Source organism: Gobius niger (genome assembly GCF_951799975.1).
Source record: "Gobius niger genome assembly, chromosome: 18".
NCBI lineage: Eukaryota > Metazoa > Chordata > Actinopteri > Gobiiformes > Gobiidae > Gobius > Gobius niger.
Window position 1 is genome coordinate 3,324,669 of NC_136869.1, and position 19,491 is coordinate 3,344,159.

General features: G+C 44.4%; 1 protein-coding gene across 1 annotated transcript in view; it reads right to left on the reverse strand.

Moving 5' to 3' along the window:
- Window positions 1–4,478: 4,478 nt before the first annotated feature.
- LOC306977685 (cadherin-20-like) overlaps window positions 4,479–19,491 on the reverse strand; it is a 37,753-nt gene continuing 22,740 nt past the window's right edge. Inside the window, exons 7-11 of the mRNA XM_079576099.1 lie at window positions 15,563–15,699; window positions 13,725–13,846; window positions 9,218–9,335; window positions 7,708–7,959; window positions 4,479–5,213 (exon numbers count right to left, since the gene is read on the reverse strand). Coding sequence (XP_079432225.1) covers window positions 4,681–5,213; window positions 7,708–7,959; window positions 9,218–9,335; window positions 13,725–13,846; window positions 15,563–15,699 — 1,162 coding nt within the window. The 3' untranslated portion in view covers window positions 4,479–4,680. The remainder of the gene's footprint in view (window positions 5,214–7,707; window positions 7,960–9,217; window positions 9,336–13,724; window positions 13,847–15,562; window positions 15,700–19,491) is intronic.

Below are 19,491 nucleotides of genomic sequence, written 5' to 3' on the forward strand. Positions count from 1 at the left end.
GGAGCCACAGGACTGCAAGGGGGCGGGACTGTGGAGCTCTATAAGCCCCTGGGCACAAAACATAAGAATCGCCAGAACTGTTAGACGTGAGTTAGCAGCTGGTTAGCAACATTAGCAACATTAGCCTGTATCTTGTAAACACTGCAGACTCCACGCTGCAGCACGAACAACATCTATCTCTGGTTAAATCCAGCTCAGACTCTGATTTAGGGAAAGTCGTCTGTGATAAAGTCAGCTCTATGTGGAATATTGGATTGACACTAAACTATTCTCCAGTTTGTCAAGTGGTATCGGCTAGGGATGGCAAACCAAAGTATCGATACATATAGATACCAAACGGCTATTTTTTAAGCATCGATATTGGGCAAAAAAGTATCGATACTAATTTGCATATGTAAAAAGAAGGCGGGGCAGCAACTATCAACACAAAAGGATGATTTATTTCTTTGTTCTGAGCCAAAACAGTCCACAACAGCAAAGGATTGAACTGAGCCGGGCATATCATTCTGGTTTAGGTTCTGTTTGTCATTTAAAGCCACACCGCGTAGAATTTTACCCAATAAATAAAATTGAAATACAAGCGTTCATTTTATGACAGATATTTTCATCATAGAAAAATACCTCATTAATGTACAAACAAACAGTTATGAGGCTCACCCCTGCTGAGATATGACTGTAAATTTTACTGGGAGTGGGTACGTCTCCAGCTCGTCTCCATGGAGATGTGATGAAAGGCAGTGGGATTTGAGATTTAAACAGGTTAGTTTCTCATCCAAGTCCATGTTCTGTTTTTCCACAACATTATAGTCCAAAATGATACGCAGTGTACTTTTAAGTATTAATAGTTAAAGTGTATTATGGGTGGGGGGTATTATGCAAAATCGACTTTTTCAAGCTTTACATCATGTTATTCTGTCATTCCCTCATTAAAAACATGCCTGAAGTGTTGCCTTGGCACATTCACGTATTTTTGAGTAATCTGTAAAAACTCTGATGGTGGCCATTTTAGGGATAAGTTTGCCTGAGTCCTCCTAGGAACGCCCCCACCTCCTGGAGACGCCTCCGAGCTTTCATCACCAGCCGAGTAACCAACCACTGCTCCTCAGCAGAACCCCCTCCCCACTGATGCCACAGACAGCGTGTGGAGGGGGCGTGTCGGAAAGGCTCAGAGGTTCTTAAAGAGACAGACGCCTATTTCAAGACATTCACTACAGCCATTTTGAGAGAGACATTTTATACAAGGCAGTTATTCTAATTTACCGCATTTACAGACCAACAGAAGGTTTGGTCATCATTGTAGTGTGATATAGACTGGTGCTATGTGATTGAAAAAAGCAGAATACCCCCTCTTTAAAGTAAAAGACTGTTAAGTTTGGAGTCTGTTAGAGATACTAAAGTGGAGATGTTGTTGCAAGAGTGGAATGAAAACCTCACAGGCCAAAAGAAAAATCAATCACAGCATGAGAAATCTATGTTCTCACCTGCTGTGCCTCGCCTTTACTTCTTGTCATGGGTCTGAGGTCTGAGTTAAAATGGTTTCTTGCCTCCTGAAACCTTCAAGAATCTCCTTTTTCCCTCCGCGATCGTAATTTTTTGTTGATTCTGAACTGAAATGTGCAGCTCGATGGAAGCGCAGCTGCAGGAAACATACACAGTAACAACATTCACCGACAAACGGACGTAGCATGTGCTTTGAACCATTTCAAAACTTGCAATAAAAAAAGAAAACGATATAAAAACGTCACTTTGGGCACAGAGTAAGTGCCGACGAGAGAGACTTGAAATGCCCGCTGTATCCAAAAGTTTTTACAAAAGAAAGGCAGAAAAGTTGTCAATGTCACACCGTTTAAAAAAGGCATCTCTTATCCCAGTTTGATGCCAGGGTCTGCACAGTCAAACCTTTCTGAAGTTCATGTTCCAAAAGGTAGAAATCCCCTGTTGTACCACAGGAGGGCGCTGTCTCCTGTACGCGCCGCTGGCTTGAATCTATCACATGTCTGAACAGAAGGCGTAATTCCTTATCGTCCAGCAAGAGGGCGCTGTCTCCAACATGAAGTACATGTAAAAGCAAACATTTCAAGTCCAGCCTGTAGCTTTTATTGCATGTTCGACCTTGCGACTTTACAAGCGTAGTTCTACACGAAGAAAATGGCGTTACTCCCATTTGTTTACGTTGTAATAGGCTCGTCGCGCAATGTGGCTAAGCTAGTTTCGCTAAATTAACTTCCTGTCCTTAGTCCACCTCGTAAAGTTTAGAAAATATGCATTAATATATATGAACCAGTTTGATTTTTTAAGATTAAATGAAGAGTCCCAAAAGAACCATGTGCAGCGTTTAAGTCGCAGTCATATCTTTGGAAACTAGAAGGTCTTGGCTTTCAAATGAGGGATGACACTCGCCTATAGGCTGTAAGTAAGGATGCACCAATACCACTTGTTCTAAAACCGGTTTGTAGACTGACCATTTCACTGCAGATTGGTTAGTAATTAGTTAATTTACTCGTTTACATTTCCTTGATTAAAGTAGGCAACACTTTTAACCTCTAACCCCGGCTTGAACCGAGAGGATCTTTTTCCTCACGTCATCAGATTTTTTCCCCATCATTTTTTTGTTGGGTGTTCAACTCATTTTTGTAACTTTTGGTCAATTTTTTATCACATTTTTGTAATTTTTTGGTCAATTTTTTTTTCATTTTTTCGTCAATTTTTTGTCAATTTCTTGTGACATTTTTGTGACATTTTTGCCACTTTTTCATCAATTTTTTGTAAATTTTTCATCACATTTTTGTCACATTTTTTTCACATTTTTGTCTTTTTTTGTCAATTTTTCATTAAAATTTTGGTCATTTTTTGTCACATTTTTGCATTTTTTTGTCAAATTTTTATCACATTTTTGTCTTTTTTTGTCATTTTTTTTTATTTTTTTGTCGATTTTTTATCAAATTTTTGTCATTTTTTTGTCAATTTTTTGTCAATTTCTTGTGACATTTTTGCCACTTTTTCATCAATTTTTTGTCACTGTTTTGTCACATTTCCATCATTGTTTTCATCTCAGCTTTGTTGCTATTTTCACAGCTTGTGCTCGGTTCAGGTGGGAGTTAAGGGGTTAAGAGAAGTTATATCAGAATTGAACAGATGCCATTCTTTTTATTCAGTATTATTTATTATTTTTATTACACTGTCCATCATAGACAGAACAGCTCATGTCATTTATCTATTTAACCATTTAACAACAGTATTGAGATGTTACTTAAATGGTCTCTTTTGTCTTTACTTCAGCTCCGTGCGATTTAGGGAGTGTCGTCTGTAATAAAGTCAGCTCTATGTGGAATATTGGATTTACACTAAACAATTCTCCAGTTTGTTGTTATTTTCTCTCCTCAGTGGAGCTGCGTCCTGTAGGTATCGGTTTCTGGTAGCGGGACCTCATGAATGAGTACGAGTATGAGTAAAAGCATGTGGAATCGGCCTACGCATTGAGATTTGGATATAAATCATTGCTAACCCTAAACCTGCTGTAAACCTAAGGTGGCAGAAACAAGTTAAAGGGGGGGTATTATGCAAAATCGACTTTTTCAAGCTTTACATCATGTTATTATGTCATTCCCTCATTAAAAACATGGCTGAAGTGTTGCCTTGGCACATTCACGTATTTTTGAGTAATCTGTAAAAACTCTGATGGCGGCCATTTTAGGGATAGGTTTGCCTGAGTCCTCCTAGGAACGCCCCCACCTCCCGGAGACGCCTCCGAGCTTTCGTCACCAGCCGAGTAACCAACCACTGTTCCTCAGCAGAACCCCCTCCCCACTGATGCCACAGACAGCGTGTGGAGGGGGCGTGTCTAAAGGCTCAGAGGTTCTTAAAGAGACAGAGGCCTATTTCAAGACATTCACTACAGCCATTTTGAGAGAGACATTTTATACAAGGCAGTTATTCTAATTTACTGCATTTACAGACCAACAGAAGGTTTGGTCATCATTGTAGTGTGATATAGACTGATGCTATGTGACTGAAAAAAGCAGAATACCCCCTCTTTAAGACATTCTCACCAATTAGCTTCCTTTACATGTGGCTAATAACTATATTCTATTGCCTATTTACTCATTTAAAATCATAATTCCAGTTCTTTTGTTTAAGGTAAAAGATGAAGACCAAAATTAAATTGTTCATATAATGTCTGCTTCCTTTTCTATCAACATCTCATGATTTTCTTCCTTAATAATGATACAATTGCAGTATTTTTCCTCAGAATAATCATTATTCAATAATCTGACATTGTGAAATTGTCTAAACTAATCTTCAGAGTCAGGTTAGCGGAACTAGCGTAGCCACTTTGTGCAACGATTATTACCAATGCAATAATGATTTGCATTGACTGACTTAGGTAGTCATTTATCAAGACAGGTGCTAAATAGTGAGGGACAAATAGCATATGGGTATCTGTGGACCTTTGGAATGGCCTGTCGTAAAATTCTAAATTAGAGAATGCTGTAAATACTTGGTAAATGACCCCTTACTTAGCTGAAATGGGCAGAAATCTCACGCTAACCTTTCAAAAACCTCCAATAGGTCTTTTTTGCTTCCGTTATGGCGCCATTTGTTGCATTGTTTTGAGAAAGTTTTCCTGATGATATTGTCCGCTGTGTTTGAAGCAAAAAAAAAAGGCCTCAGTTCCTCCTCCTACCAGACGGGGGAGCTGCTTTGCGTCTCCAGCACGCCGTACATCTCCGCCAGCTTCTTAAAGCGCGGCCCCCAGTCGTTTAGATAGTCGTACTCGTGGTCCGCGTTCGACGCTCCGGACTGCAGCGAGCTCAGCGACTCCGCCACCGAGCCCTCCCCCTCGTAGGCGTAAGTCTGTAGCGAGTCGTACGGCGGCGCGCACGGGTCCACGTCCGCCTCCAGGAGCTTCGCCAGGACGTATCCGTGGACGTTGCTGCTGTCCCCTCCCACCACGCGGGCCTGCGGGACGTACCGGGACAGGCTCTGGATCTCCGGGAGCATGTCCTGCCGGAGCTTCCCGCAGGAGGAGGCGTGGCCCGGGGGGGGGAATTCCCGCGGGTTCCACATGGCGGCGATGTCGAAGGCCTCGGTGTCTTCTTCGCCGCCGCCCTCGTCGTCGTAGCGGACGATGTTCTCGTGGACGTTCTCCTCCTGGTCGCACAGGTACGGCTTCTTGCGGTGGGTGCGGAGGGAGAGCATCAGCAGGATCAGGACTGGGGAGAGACGGAGACCAGAGATGGTGAGATCTTTGTTGTCCCAGTACAGGCAGACGTTCAATTAAAAACAAACCAATGAATGATTTTATTTGCTAGTGGGACCTTGTATCTTCTGCCTGAGGGGAGCATTGTGAATATAATGGCTGGGGTCACTGCAGCCGGTAGAGGTCGGAAAGAGGGGTCTGTGATTGGGCTGCTCGATAATCACGATTATTTTAGTCATAACTGCTCGATAATCACGATTATTTTAGTCATAACTGAAATCATGATTATTGAAACGATTAGAGAGGTCTTTGTTTCACACCTGCCCCCTGCTGGCCGGCCCGCACACCTGCGCAAGTAAACAGAGCAGCGCGGCCTGGTGACGTCACTGCACAGCTGTTTGTTTTTATGTCAGGCAAAAGCATGAGCGTGAACCTGCGATTTTAGTGGCCTGTTTTACAATCCGAAGCAAAAATCCACACAGGGGCCCTACAGTAGCATCCCATGGTTTTTCGTCAAAGAGCGAACCGGTCAAAAACAGTTCCACTGTGCATGAGTGGAGGGCAGGAGGGGAACAAAATGACCTCAATTCAGGCCCTGCCCCTCTGTGTGAGAACCACTAACCACTAAGCCACGGTCAAACTGGGATTTAGGACGACTACTAGTCTATTTCCCAACTTTTTAAAATGGCAAATGGTCCCATTCTCTCACCTCTGGTCCCTGACCCACAGTTTGGGAACCGCTGATTTAAAACTAACTGAAACCTGCTCCTGACGGTTATTTCTGTCTGAACACTGAGAATCAGTGTTAATTTTATTGTAGTTTTAGTCTCAGTCTTTTGACTAAAATGTAATTTAATTTTAGTCAATATTTAGTCAAATCTTTTAGTCGACTAAAAACTAGGAGTAATTTGGCATCCGCGCAGTAAAGTGAAGATTACTGCGCGGATTTCGAACTACTCCTGGTATTATTACGCCTTACAATATAGTTCCCCCTTTTATCCACTAAGAAAATCCACATTGTTTAATTTTGTGTAATTATACTTTGTTGTGTAACACTTCACGTAACCATATTTAAATAGGGAAAACGTGGAAGAGCTTGGTAGCTTCTATCTTGACCTGTTTTGGAGCTATAGAGGAGAGAGGGAGAGGCTAAATGCTAACGCCGTCTGCGCTGTGTTTACGTGACTGAAGGCTAGAGATTAGATCGGGCCCAAAAATTCAAGCCCGACCCGACCCAGCCCGAGCAATTAACGTGAATTGTCAGCCCGAACCGAAACAAACCCGACGTAAATAATTACTTATTTAAGGCTCAGATAGGTGCATCTGCACAGCAGCACCATGTTTGCGAGGTACGCGGCTACGCGCACGGCATACGTGCGCGGCATACATGCACGCAGCACGCGACGCGGAGCAGCCAGCGCCGCAGCTCAATGTGTCTTGTCTCCTCTTTGCCGTCTCCTCTTTTCCATATCTCTCTCTCCTCCTCCTTCATGTTTCATAAACATCGCGCTCTACAAAAGTTACTTTTTACGCAGTAACAGGAACCAAACTGCTTATTTATCCACTGTTAATGAAACGCTGTCCTGAGAGAAAGAGTGAAGAGTGATGTTCTCTGTGTGGCGCCGGTATCACAGCCTGACCACGCTGCTTAAACGTGACAACACAGCAGCACGTGCGCTCACCCCCCGCACCTGCACCACCTCCCTCCCGGACTCCTCTATTTTATATTGCGTATTGCCACATTTTGTATCCAATAGACTCCGCCTATTGCATAGATTTTTATTAGAGATTATAATGACATTAATAAAAAAAAAAAAAAAAAAAAAAAAAAAACTTGAGCCCGACCTCTACTGAAGGCACGGGTGAAGATCAGACAGGTCCTAAAGAACTCGTCAAAGCTAAAGTAAGAACATATCTCAGTATGTAAAAACGGTGGCCTATTCCTTTAAGAAGTTAACTGTTATAATGGGGGTCGCGGCTCCGAAAGGTTGAGAACCACTGCTCTACAATATTGACCCAACTGTTTGCAGATCGTGTTCAGCGTGTTCAGAACAAACAGAAAATGCATATAAAATTTGAGTTGTCATGCGTATAGAGATGTAGAAAGGCCCGGCGAGCTACTGGTTGGAGATCCCTGCTCTAAGTAATCGTGACCAAACCTCGCTCAAGCTGGTGCTCGAGGTGTCACTGAAATCTGACTGAAATTTAGCTAGAATTCTACGTAAAATCAATGATTAAAACATTGATTTTGTACAGGGTGTCCCCCAGGGCTGCGCTTTCGGCCCAATGTTTTCCTAATGATCTTCCTTTCTGTTAGATTTTCTGTTAATTCCCCTTGATGTCCCTTGATACGCACTTTACAGCTGGTCTATTTCAAATCTTTTCCCCGCTCTGTAAGATCGATCACCGGTGATTTTATTTAATCTTCCACAGACAAACCCGAGTCGTGAACATCCAGCTTTAAATCACTTTATAAATATTCGTCTCCGGTTCTGACGAGGACTTACTCAGCAGTACGAATATGCAGGCGAGGATGGCGATGAGCGCCCCGCGGCTCAGGTTGGCGGGCAGCGTGTAGGCCTCGGCGTTACACGACAGCACCGCCCCCTGGTGGTCGCAGCTGCACACGCGGACGGTCAGAGTGCTGGTGCTGCTGCGGACCGGCTCCTCCCCGTCCCACACCGAGATGGGCAGGAAGAACACCGTCTGGTCCCGGAGAGCCCAGCCGCCGCGGCGCGTCAGGATCCACGCAGAGTTATCTACAAGAGAGAGAGACGGTGAGTCCTCGGACACGGATTCAATGTTTCTCCATAGGTTTAGGATATAGGACATTAAGCTCACATTGTTGCAACATCATCTCCACATTGTACGTAATAATACTTTCAGCATTTCTTCAAAGACATTTTTCTATCTAATTCCTGCACTGGGAAGGAAGAAAAAACAAAAATCTACTTAAGAGTCTTAGATCAGAAAAAAAAACTTGTATTCTTATGCAGATTAGTGAAAAATAAATATTTGTAAAAGCAAAAGTTAATTGTCTGATTTCAAGTGGAATTTACGCTTGTTCCATTGGCATCTTTATCTGATCTTAGATTAGTTCAAAGTGATTCAAATTCAACATAAAGAACATTTCCCCAGAAAACACCCCCAAAAAACAATGCAACATAATAATGAAAAAACAATACCAGGAGTAGTTCGAAATCCACGCAGTAATCTTCACTTTACTGTGCGGATGCCAAATTACTCCTGGTATTATTACGCCTTACAATATAGTTCCCCCTTTTATCCGCTTAGAAAATCCACATTGTTTAATTTTGCGTAATTATACTTTGTAGTGGAACACTTCACGTAACCATATTTAAATAGGGAAAACGTGGAAGAGCTTGGTAGCTTCTATCTCGACCTGTTTTGGAGCAATAGAGGAGAGAGGGAGAGGCTAAATGCTAACGCCGTCTGCGCTGTGTTTACGTGACTGAAGGCACGGGTGAAGATCAGACAGGTCCTAAAGAACTCGTCAAAGCTAAGGTAAGAACATATCTCAGTATGTAAAAACGGTGGGCTATTCCTTTAAGCTCCTTTAAGACCCGAAGTAACAACTTTCTGACTGACAGTGCAGGATTTTAGAGGCAGTTGTGGTGAACAGGTCTGAGCTCATTCACATTAGGACATGGAGGAACATGTAGGGGGAGGAAAATACTTGGTTTTAACATTTTGAAAGTCAGTATAGTCCCTTTAAGGCCTTGTTTTTATTGATATTGACCTTAAGTTAATACTTTCTTGAAGTAAAGTTTGACCAGTCGTGAGGGCCGTGACAAAATCAATTCGCAGCTTCTACTGACGGCACTTTCTCGATTTCCCTGATCACGGGCAAAGAGTAAGAGACCCATTAATCTTTATTCCAGTCTGTGTAGCCTTTTCCAATGGAGGTGGTCCAGTTAGCCGCCTAATTGAGCTGTGAATTCGGCTTAATTCGATTGTGCTCCAGCAGCGGATGGTATTGACGGCGAGTATCGATACCTTGATTGTCTCGGAGGGTGAAGTTGGGGTTGTTCTGAGCCTCCGGAGCTAAACTGTAGTGGAAACGGTGACCTCCCAGCGGGTCGTCCGGGTCCAGGGCGGTCACGGCCTGAATCAGCTGGAAAATAGCACGAGAATTAGGTTATGTTCAAACAGGCAGACTTACTATCTATGAGCTACAGTGCACAATATATGGCAAAATCATATGAGGAAAGAAGTGCAGATACTTTCAGAGACGAAATCTGAATAATGGACAGAAGAAAGAAGCCTGGTTATAGAGAGACTTCACCTTGTTTTTGGCAGGAAAAAAATCCTCAGAAAAAAACAGGTTGTAAGAGTGTAATGAAACCCTCATTTTGAGAAAGCAGGCCCTAAAGTTTTGTAACCTAGGACCCAGGACTAAAATCCTAGGATATTTTCGTCAACTAAAACATGACTAATTCACTGCCAAAGGAACAGCTCTGGGCTTTGTCCATGTACAAATATCTCTGCTTCATCACAAGCATTGATTAAATATGATAATAATAAATGTTATAAATGTAAAGTTGACAAAGTTAATCTTAGATTTACTCGACTAAACCTCGAGGAGAAGATATCTATTTTATTAAATCTTGACAAAAACGAATGTCAATATTTTTGAATACAGTGCCAACATGTTTGAGTGCCAAAAACGGAAAAGCTTGTTTTTTGTGATTTTGGCAGCTCTGTGATGAACAGAAGTGAAATAAATGACGATCAAAAACTTGTGAGAAGTGGTGGGGGCGTGGTGTTAGTCTGAGGGGGCGTGGTGTTAGTCTGAGGGGGCGTGGTATTAGTCTGAGGGGGCGTGGTGTTAGTCTGAGGGGGCGTGGTGTTAGTCTGAGGGGGCGTGGTGTTAGTCTGAGGGGGCGTGGTGTTAGTCCGAGGGGGCGTGGTGTTAGTCTGAGGGGGCGTGGTGTTAGTCTGAGGGGGCGTGGTGTTAGTCTGAAGGGGCGTGGTGTTAGTCTGAGGGGGCGTGGTGTTAGTCTGAGGGGGCGTGGTGTTAGTCTGAGGGGGCGTGGTGTTAGTCTGAGGGGGCGTGGTGTTAGTCTGAGGGGGCGTGGTGTTAGTCTGAGGGGGCGTGGTGTTAGTCTGAGGGGGCGTGGTATTAGTCTGAGGGGGCGTGGTGTTAGTCTGAGGGGGCGTGGTGTTAGTCTGAGGGGGCGTGGTGTTAGTCTGAGGGGGCGTGATGTTAGTCTGAGGGGGCGTGTGTTAGTCTGAGGGGGCGTGGTGTTAATCTGAGGGGGCGTGGTGTTATTCTGAGGGGGCGTGGTGTTAGTCTGAGGGGGCGTGGTGTTAGTCTGAGGGGGCGTGGTATTAGTCTGAGGGGGCGTGGTGTTAGTCTGAGGGGGCGTGGTGTTAGTCTGAGGGGGCGTGGTGTTAGTCTGAGGGGGCGTGGTGTTAGTCCGAGGGGGCGTGGTGTTAGTCTGAGGGGGCGTGGTGTTAGTCTGAGGGGGCGTGGTGTTAGTCTGAAGGGGCGTGGTGTTAGTCTGAGGGGGCGTGGTGTTAGTCTGAGGGGGCGTGGTGTTAGTCTGAGGGGGCGTGGTGTTAGTCTGAGGGGGCGTGGTGTTAGTCTGAGGGGGCGTGATGTTAGTCTGAGGGGGCGCGTGTTAGTCTGAGGGGGCGTGGTGTTAATCTGAGGGGGCGTGGTGTTATTCTGAGGGGGCGTGGTGTTAGTCTGAGGGGGCGTGGTGTTAGTCTGAGGGGGCGTGGTGTTAGTCTGAGGGGGCGTGGTGTTAGTCTGAGGGGGCGTGGTGTTAGTCTGAGGGGGCGTGGTGTTAGTCTGAGGGGGCGTGGTGTTAGTCTGAGGGGGCGTTTTGTTAGTCTGAGGGGGCGTGGTGTTAGTCTGAGGGGGCGTGTTGTTAGTCTGAGGGGGCGTGGTGTTAGTCTGAGGGGGCGTGGTGTTAGTCTGAGGGGGCGTGGTATTAGTCTGAGGGGGCGTGGTGTTAGTCTGAGGGGGCGTGGTATTAGTCTGAGGGGGCGTGGTGTTAGTCTGAGGGGGCGTGGTGTTAGTCTGAGGGGGCGTGGTGTTAGTCTGAGGGGGCGTGGTGTTAATCTGAGGGGGCGTGGTATTAGTCTGAGGGGGCGTGGTGTTAGTCTGAGGAGGCGTGGTGTTAGTCTGAGGAGGCGTGGTGTTAGTCTGAGGGGGCGTGGTGTTAGTCTCAGGGGCGTGGTGTTAGTCTGAGGGGGCGTGGTGTTAGTCTGAGGGGGCGTGGTGTTAGTCTGAGGAGGCGTGGTGTTAGTCTGAGGAGGCGTGGTGTTAGTCTGAGGGGGCGTGGTGTTAGTCTCAGGGGGCGTGGTATTAGTCTGAGGGGGCGTGGTGTTAGTCTGAGGGGGCGTGGTGTTAGTCTGAGGGGGCGTGGTGTTAGTCTGAGGGGGCGTGGTGTTAGTCTGAGGGGGCGTGGTGTTAGTCTGAGGGGGCGTGGTGTTAGTCTGAGGGGGCGTGGTGTTAGTCTGAGGGGGCGTGGTGTTAGTCTGAGGGGGCGTGGTATTAGTCTGAGGGGGCGTGGTGTTAGTCTGAGGGGGCGTGGTGTTAGTCTGAGGGGGCGTGATGTTAGTCTGAGGGGGCGTGTGTTAGTCCGAGGGGGCGTGGTGTTAGTCTGAGGGGGCGTGGTGTTAGTCTGAGGGGGCGTGGTGTTAGTCTGAAGGGGCGTGGTGTTAGTCTGAGGGGGCGTGGTGTTAGTCTGAGGGGGCGTGGTGTTAGTCTGAGGGGGCGTGGTGTTAGTCTGAGGGGGCGTGGTGTTAGTCTGAGGGGGCGTGGTGTTAGTCTGAGGGGGCGTGATGTTAGTCTGAGGGGGCGTGTGTTAGTCTGAGGGGGCGTGGTGTTAATCTGAGGGGGCGTGGTGTTAGTCTGAGGGGGCGTGGTGTTAGTCTGAGGGGGCGTGGTGTTAGTCTGAGGGGGCGTGGTGTTAGTCTGAGGGGGCGTGGTGTTAGTCTGAGGGGGCGTGGTGTTAGTCTGAGGGGGCGTGGTGTTAGTCTGAGGGGGCGTGGTGTTAGTCTGAGGGGGCGTGGTGTTAGTCTGAGGGGGCGTGGTGTTAGTCTGAGGGGGCGTGGTGTTAGTCTGAGGGGGCGTGGTGTTAGTCTGAGGGGGCGTGGTGTTATTCTGAGGGGGCGTGGTGTTAGTCTGAGGGGGCGTGGTGTTAGTCTGAGGGGGCGTGGTGTTAGTCTGAGGGGGCGTGGTGTTAGTCTGAGGGGGCGTGGTGTTAGTCTGAGGGGGCGTGGTGTTAGTCTGAGGGGGCGTGGTGTTAATCTGAGGGGGCGTGGTGTTAGTCTGAGGGGGCGTGGTGTTAGTCTGAGGGGGCGTGGTATTAGTCTGAGGGGGCGTGGTGTTAGTCTGAGGGGGCGTGGTATTAGTCTGAGGGGGCGTGGTGTTAGTCTGAGGGGGCGTGGTGTTAGTCTGAGGGGGCGTGGTGTTAGTCTGAGGGGGCGTGGTGTTAGTCTGAGGGGGCGTGGTGTTAGTCTGAGGGGGCGTGGTGTTAGTCTGAGGGGGCGTGGTGTTAGTCTGAGGGGGCGTGGTATTAGTCTGAGGGGGCGTGGTATTAGTCTGAGGGGGCGTGGTGTTAGTCTGAGGGGGCGTGGTGTTAGTCTGAGGGGGCGTGGTGTTAGTCTGAGGGGGCGTGGTGTTAGTCTGAGGGGGCGTGGTGTTATTCTGAGGGGGCGTGGTGTTAGTCTGAGGGGGCGTGGTGTTAGTCTGAGGGGTCGTGGTTTTTGTCTGAGGGGGCGTGGTGTTAGTCTGAGGGGTCGTGGTGTTTGTCTGAGGGGGCGTGGTGTTAGTCTGAGGGGGCGTGGTGTTAGTCTGAGGGGGTGTGGTGTTAGTCTGAGGGGGCGTGGTGTTAATCTGAGGGGGCGTTTTGTTAGTCTGAGGGGGCGTGGTGTTAATCTGAGGGGGCGTTTTGTTAGTCTGAGGGGGCGTGGTGTTAGTCTGAGGGGGCGTGGTGTTAGTCTGAGGGGGCGTGGTGTTAGTCTGAGGGGGCGTGGTGTTAGTCTGAGGGGGCGTGGTGTTAGTCTGAGGGGGCGTGGTATTAGTCTGAGGGGGCGTGGTATTAGTCTGAGGGGGCGTGGTGTTAGTCTGAGGGGGCGTGGTGTTAGTCTGAGGGGGCGTGGTGTTAGTCTGAGGGGGCGTGGTGTTAGTCCCCCGTTATCTCCGTTTCTAGAAAAAAATCTGTGAATTTGATCAAAATTAGCCTCTGTTTATCTTAGATTTCTCAAACACTGAGGCACGGAGAATTAAACTGTTTTCACCTACGGAGAGTTTATAGTCTCAGCTTTCAAATGAGCCACAGCTTGTGTCCATAGCTATAACATAGAATACTCTGTGGTGCTACAAATATCATGAAAAATGGTCTGGATTGTTGGCTCTCTACAGATAAATCCCCAAAACAGCGCGGCCTCAATGTGTTAAGTGAGAAACTATATAAGACTCTCAACATTGAACACCTGCATGTCTCACCTTAACTCTATGTTCTACATTTTAGATTGAATACTTTACCTGTCCGGCCTTGGCGTTCTCACACACAAAAGTCTCCAGGTAGTGGCTCAACGTGGGCGCGTTGTCGTTCACGTCCAGGACTTTAATGGCCACAGACACGCTGGAGATCTTCGCCGGGTTATCTGCACAAACAATCCATCATCATTCCCTTTCAGCAGACAACAGTCGCCACTTCTCAATAAAAAAGTGTAGAAAACAATCACTGAATAACTTTTACTCATGAACAAACCGGCCCACGTTACAGCGCGGAGCAGTGTGGGCACATAACCTCGCGGCGTCCCTCAGGGATCAGCGCTCGCCCTCTCATTATTGTCCTCACTGGACCCCACTCTCCTCATTTTTCTCCGATTTTCCTGCAGGGCGTTGGCACAGTGTAACCAGCCGCGTAATGAGCGAACAGAAACTTAATTAGCTTCACTAACGACTTCTCCTGGCTGCGTCACATCATCGATCACACAGAGGTCAGAGCCGCAGCCCACCACTGTCGGCAGAGCGTATGTGTTTTCATAGAGCCGACCTGCCCTCAGGCTTTGGAGAAAGTTTGAGCAAAAATACAAGTTAATCTGCCTTTTCTTTTGCAATACAGATTCACAAGTTCCACAACCAGTGCAGCAAAGATATTGAGTGAAAAGGAGGTTTAAACTCTTAACTCCCACCTGAACATGTTTTCTCCTGTTCTCCAAATTGTCCAAATCTAAAAGCTTCTTCAAAACAGCGATTAAAAAAGAAAATGAGGATGTAAAGACAACAAAAAAGTGCTAAAAAGTGACCAAAAAAGCAACAAAAATAGCAACAAAAATGACAAAAACTCAACAAAAAGGTGACAAAAGGGCACCAAAAAAGTGAAAAAAATCCAGCAAAAACATGACAAAAATCCAGCAGAAAAAAAGGCGAAAATCCAGAAAAAAGTGAAAAAAATCCAGCAAAAAAGACAAAAATCCAGCAAAAAAAAGACAAAAATCCAGCAGAAAAATGACAAAAATCCAGCAAAAATATGACAAAAATCCAGCAAAAAAATTACAAAAATCCAGCACAAAAGAAAGACAAAAATCCAGCAGAAAAAAGACAAAAATCCAGAAAAAAGTGACAAAAATCCAGCAAAAAAGACAAAAATCCAGCACAAAAAAAAGACAAAAATCCAGCAAAAAAATTACAAAAATACAGCAAAAAAGACAAAAATCCAGCACAAAAAAATGACAAAAATACAGCAAAAAAGACAAAAATCCAGCACAAAAGACAAAAATACAGCAAAAAAAAGAGACAAAAATACAGCAAAAAAAAGAAAAAAATTCAGCAAAAAAAAAAGACAAAAATCCAGCAAAAAAGAAAAAATCCAGCAGAAAAGTAATAAAAAAGTGACAAAAACACATAAGGGGAAAAAAAAGTGACGACAATGGCAAAGAATGGATTTGGTTTTGGCGGGTGGTAAGAGGTTAAACGTTCATGTGGCAGCGCCTGCTTTGGGTCAAAAACGTCGACGTCTGATAATCTATGCAAAGATTTGCTGAGATTTGCAAAGGCAGTGGAGCAAACCTCATCCTAACCGACCTTACCACTTCATGAACCAAACACGCACATTAATAAGACCAGAGGAGTGCTCGGGCTGTAAAATCTCACCTTGAACAGGGAACACATTTTAATAGAGCGATTTTCAAAGCAGAGCGAGTATTGGTGAGGCGGTTTTATGCAGTGAAAGGACCTTTTCTGGTTAAACCTTGAGGCTCCACACATCCAGCATTAGCAGAGAGTTTATCATACTCTCGTAGCTCCAACATGCAAGTAAGTGAAGGCTTGTACTGCAGTAATGCTGTGTGTATAAGTATTGCATGTGCACGTACTCATCTCCATGGCCAGGACGGTGATGTTGTGCCAGCCCTGCTCCTCTCTGTCCAGAAACCTCACGGTCATCAGGGCTCCTGTGGTCAGATCGATGTAGAAGAACTTCTCCAGGTCGCTGCCTTTGTCGATGGAGTATCTGTACGCACAAAATACATACAAAATACCCACATGTTACTGCGTGTCTCAAGAGGAACCTAAAGTCATTTTGATTACATCGGCAAGTAAAGGTGCAATAGTAATTGTGGAATATACAGTAATTGTCTATCTACATGTAGTACCTTTCACCCTGTTGTACTGTCTTCCTGTACGGACATTAACCTCTTACCACCCGTAAGTCATTGAAACCCACAAAACTGATCTTTTTCCTTGCGTTGTTGCTGTGTTGTGTCACCTTTTGTATGTTTTTTCTTTCTTTCTTTTTTTCCATTTTTGTCACATTTTTGTTGAGTTTTTGTCACATTTTTGTTGAATTTTTGTTGAATTTTTGTTGAATTTTTGTTGAATTTTTGTTGAATTTTTGTCATTTTTTTGTTGAGTTTTTTGTCGCTTTTTGTTGAATTTCTGATATTTTTTTTGTTGAGTTTTTGTCACGTTTTTGTTGAATTTTTGTCACATTTTTGTTGAATTTACATCCTTGATTTCTTCTCATTTTTGTGGCTATTTTGGTGCTTTTGTCCCAAGAAGCTTTTTGAGTAGGGTAAAGCCAAACTGTAGAAAACGGGATCCGTTCAGGTGGGAGTTAAAAGGGGCTAGATGCAAGTTAGCCATTTTATACTCACTACTGCCACCTCAGGTCATACATGTAACTGCACCTTCTATATCAAGCTCGTACAGGATTGTAGAGGCAGTTGTGGTGAACAGGTCTGGGCTCATTCTACACATCAGGACATTGTTGGAACATGTAGGGGGAGGACAATACATAATTCTAACATTTTTAAACTCCGTATATTATATTTTTGTCACTTTTTTGTTGAGTTTCTGTCATTTTTGTCGCTTTTTTCGGTCACTTTTTTGCTTTACATCCTCACTTTCTTATCGTTTTTTGCCTCTGTTTTGAAGAAGCTTTTAGATTTGGAGAATTTGGAGAAAACATGTTCAGGTGGGAGTTAAGAGGTTAAACGAGCCGATTGATTAATTGTGAAGTGTGACACACATCCTCTGTCCGTGGAATTTCGGCAGCTCCCATGTGAATGAAGGAAACAGAATTGTACCCTGTTATATCTTTAAAGAATCCCCTCTCTCTTCTCTCTCTCTCTCGCCTCGTGTGCGTCCTGTTTCTCGAAGCGCTGATTCTCAGATTAACTCTTCTATCTGAGTCTGATCAGGTTTTATTGCTGCCGCTTCCTCCTTATCTCGCTCCGACACGTCGTCCGCCGCCGATCCCCCTTCAGAGCGGATTACAAACACTTCCACCTTATCAACGCAAGCTTCTCAAACGTCAGAAATGAATCACTGAGCCTTTGTTTGTTAACCTCTTAACTCCCGCCTGAACCGAGAGGATCTTTTTCCTCATGTCAACAGATTATTTTTTTTTCCATCATTTTTTGTTGGGCGTTCAACTCATTTTTGTCATTTTTTGGGTCAATTTTTTTGTCCATTTTTTATCATTTTTTTGTATTTTTTTGTCACATTTTTGTAATTTTTTTTGTAATTTTTTGTCAATTTTTGGTAATTTTTTTGTCAATTTTTTATCAAATCTTTGTCCTTTTTTTCGTCCATTTTTTGTCACATTTTTTTGTCACGTTTTTTGTCTTTTTTGTCACATTTTTGTCCTTTTTTTGTACATTTTTTATCACATATTTGTCACATTTTGACATATTTTGGTCTTTTTTTGGTCAAATTTGTATCACATTTAGGGCTGCAACTAACGATTATTTTGTAATCGATTAATCTATTGATTATTTTTACGATTAAACGATTAATCGCTTGGCTGTTAATGGTGTAGGAACATTTTTTTTATTTATTTTTATCACATTATAGCTTAAATGGTGCTGTTTGAGGATGTGTTGATGGAGTAAACTAAAGGGAAATGTTATTTGAAGGATCTATTCATGAAATTTACAATGTACAAAACACTACAGACCCTAAACATAAAATCAAAGTAGGTTTTCATCAAAAATACTTTTATGTCATTTTTGCTCCATTTGAGTCTGTGTGAACCAGAAAACGATTAATCGATTACTAAAATAGTTGTCGACTATTTCAATAATCGATTAGTCGTCGATAAATCGATTAGTCGCTTCAGCCCTAATCACATTTTTGTCATTTTTTTGTCACATTTCTGTCCTTTTTTCGTCAATTTTTGATCACATATTTGTCACATTTTTGCCACTTTTTCATCAATTTTTCATCACTTTTTGTCAGTGTTTTCTCACCTTTTTTTTGGTCACATTTCCTTGTCATTTTTTTGTCACATTTTTGTCATTTTTTTGTCAATTTTTTATCACATATTTATCACATTTTTTGTCATTTTTTGTCACATTTTTGTCATTTTTTGGTCAATTTCTTGTCAATTTCTCGTGACATTTTTTCCACTTTTTCATCAATGTTTTTTTCACTTTTTTGTCACATTTCCATCATTGTTTTCGTCTCAGTTTTGTTGCTATTTTCTCAGCTTTTTTCCAGAAGCTTTTGAATTGGGGTAAAGCCAAACTGGAGAACATGTGCTCGGTTCAGGTGGGAGTTAAGGGGTTAAAGCAGGAGTTTAGTTCAGTGCATCATCTGTCTCTTTTCCTTCTTCTTCTCTTAAAAATAATCAAGTTTCTTCAAAAAATGTGGCATTGCTTCATTTTTTCACTCCATAACTGCTCAGGCTTTCCTCAATTACAACAGCATTGATATTAAAGCCTTACATCTGACTCTGTGTGAACTCTCTCCTGATGTTTATGACGTCTTTGTCTTTGTGTCAGCTCCGGGCCGCCGTGGCACCTGCTCCCCGGGACAGTCGAGGACTGATAGTGATTGCCTCGGTGATTAATGGCCCAGTGAAAGTCCGTATGTCTCAGGAGCCAAAGACACGTTAACGAGGAGCGAACGAGCGGAGCGGAGCGGCCACAGCTGCTCGGCTCACGGCCAGATGTTGGAGATTTAAAGGAGAGCTTCTTCTCTCTGGATTGTGAGGAGTTTATGGGTAAAGGTGTGTGATGTGTTTCTATGGACGAGCGTGTGGCGGTGCTGCCCTCTGCTGTTAGGTACGCATCATTACACACCTCTGGAAATCACTACAGAACTTTAGTATCAATTAAAGACATTTATTTATCTCTTCTAGACTCTCCTAGATGTTCAAATGTCATTTTGTCTGTATAAGCATCTTGAAAAGAACGTATAATCCTCCTCCGTTTGTGCATCAGGGCTACAGTGGAGTTGGATCTTTCATCTTTACTTTTGCTTTCATATTGTTCAGCGACGGCTCCTTCACCAGAGTAAATGACCTCATGAATGATGTCCTTTCAAGGGACTATACGGAGTTTAAAAATGTTAAAACTAAGTCTTTTCCTCCCCCTACATGTGTAGAATGAGCTCAGACCTGTTCACCACAACTCCCTCTAAAATCCTGCACTGTCGCTCAGAAAGGTGTTGATTCGGGTCTGAAGTGCCGTCATGCACGAGCTTAATATAGAAGCTGCAGTTACGCGTAAGACCTGAGGTGGCAGTAGTGAGTATAAAATGACCAACTTGAATCTAGTCTCTTTTTTTTCCATTTCTTTTTTTTTTAGTCCACAAAGTTCCAGTGTGATGAAAATTGAGAAAAGTGGGCGCTGCTGTGCACTGCAAAAAGTGAATATCAAGCATTGGCTTAAATGACTTGAATTGAGGAAATGTATCTTGTTTTGAGCGGTTTTCACTCATTTAGACACTTTTCCTGATGGGACCAAGTTTACTTTGCTTGTTTGAGGACATTTCAGACCAGTTCTGAGGTAAATCTCGC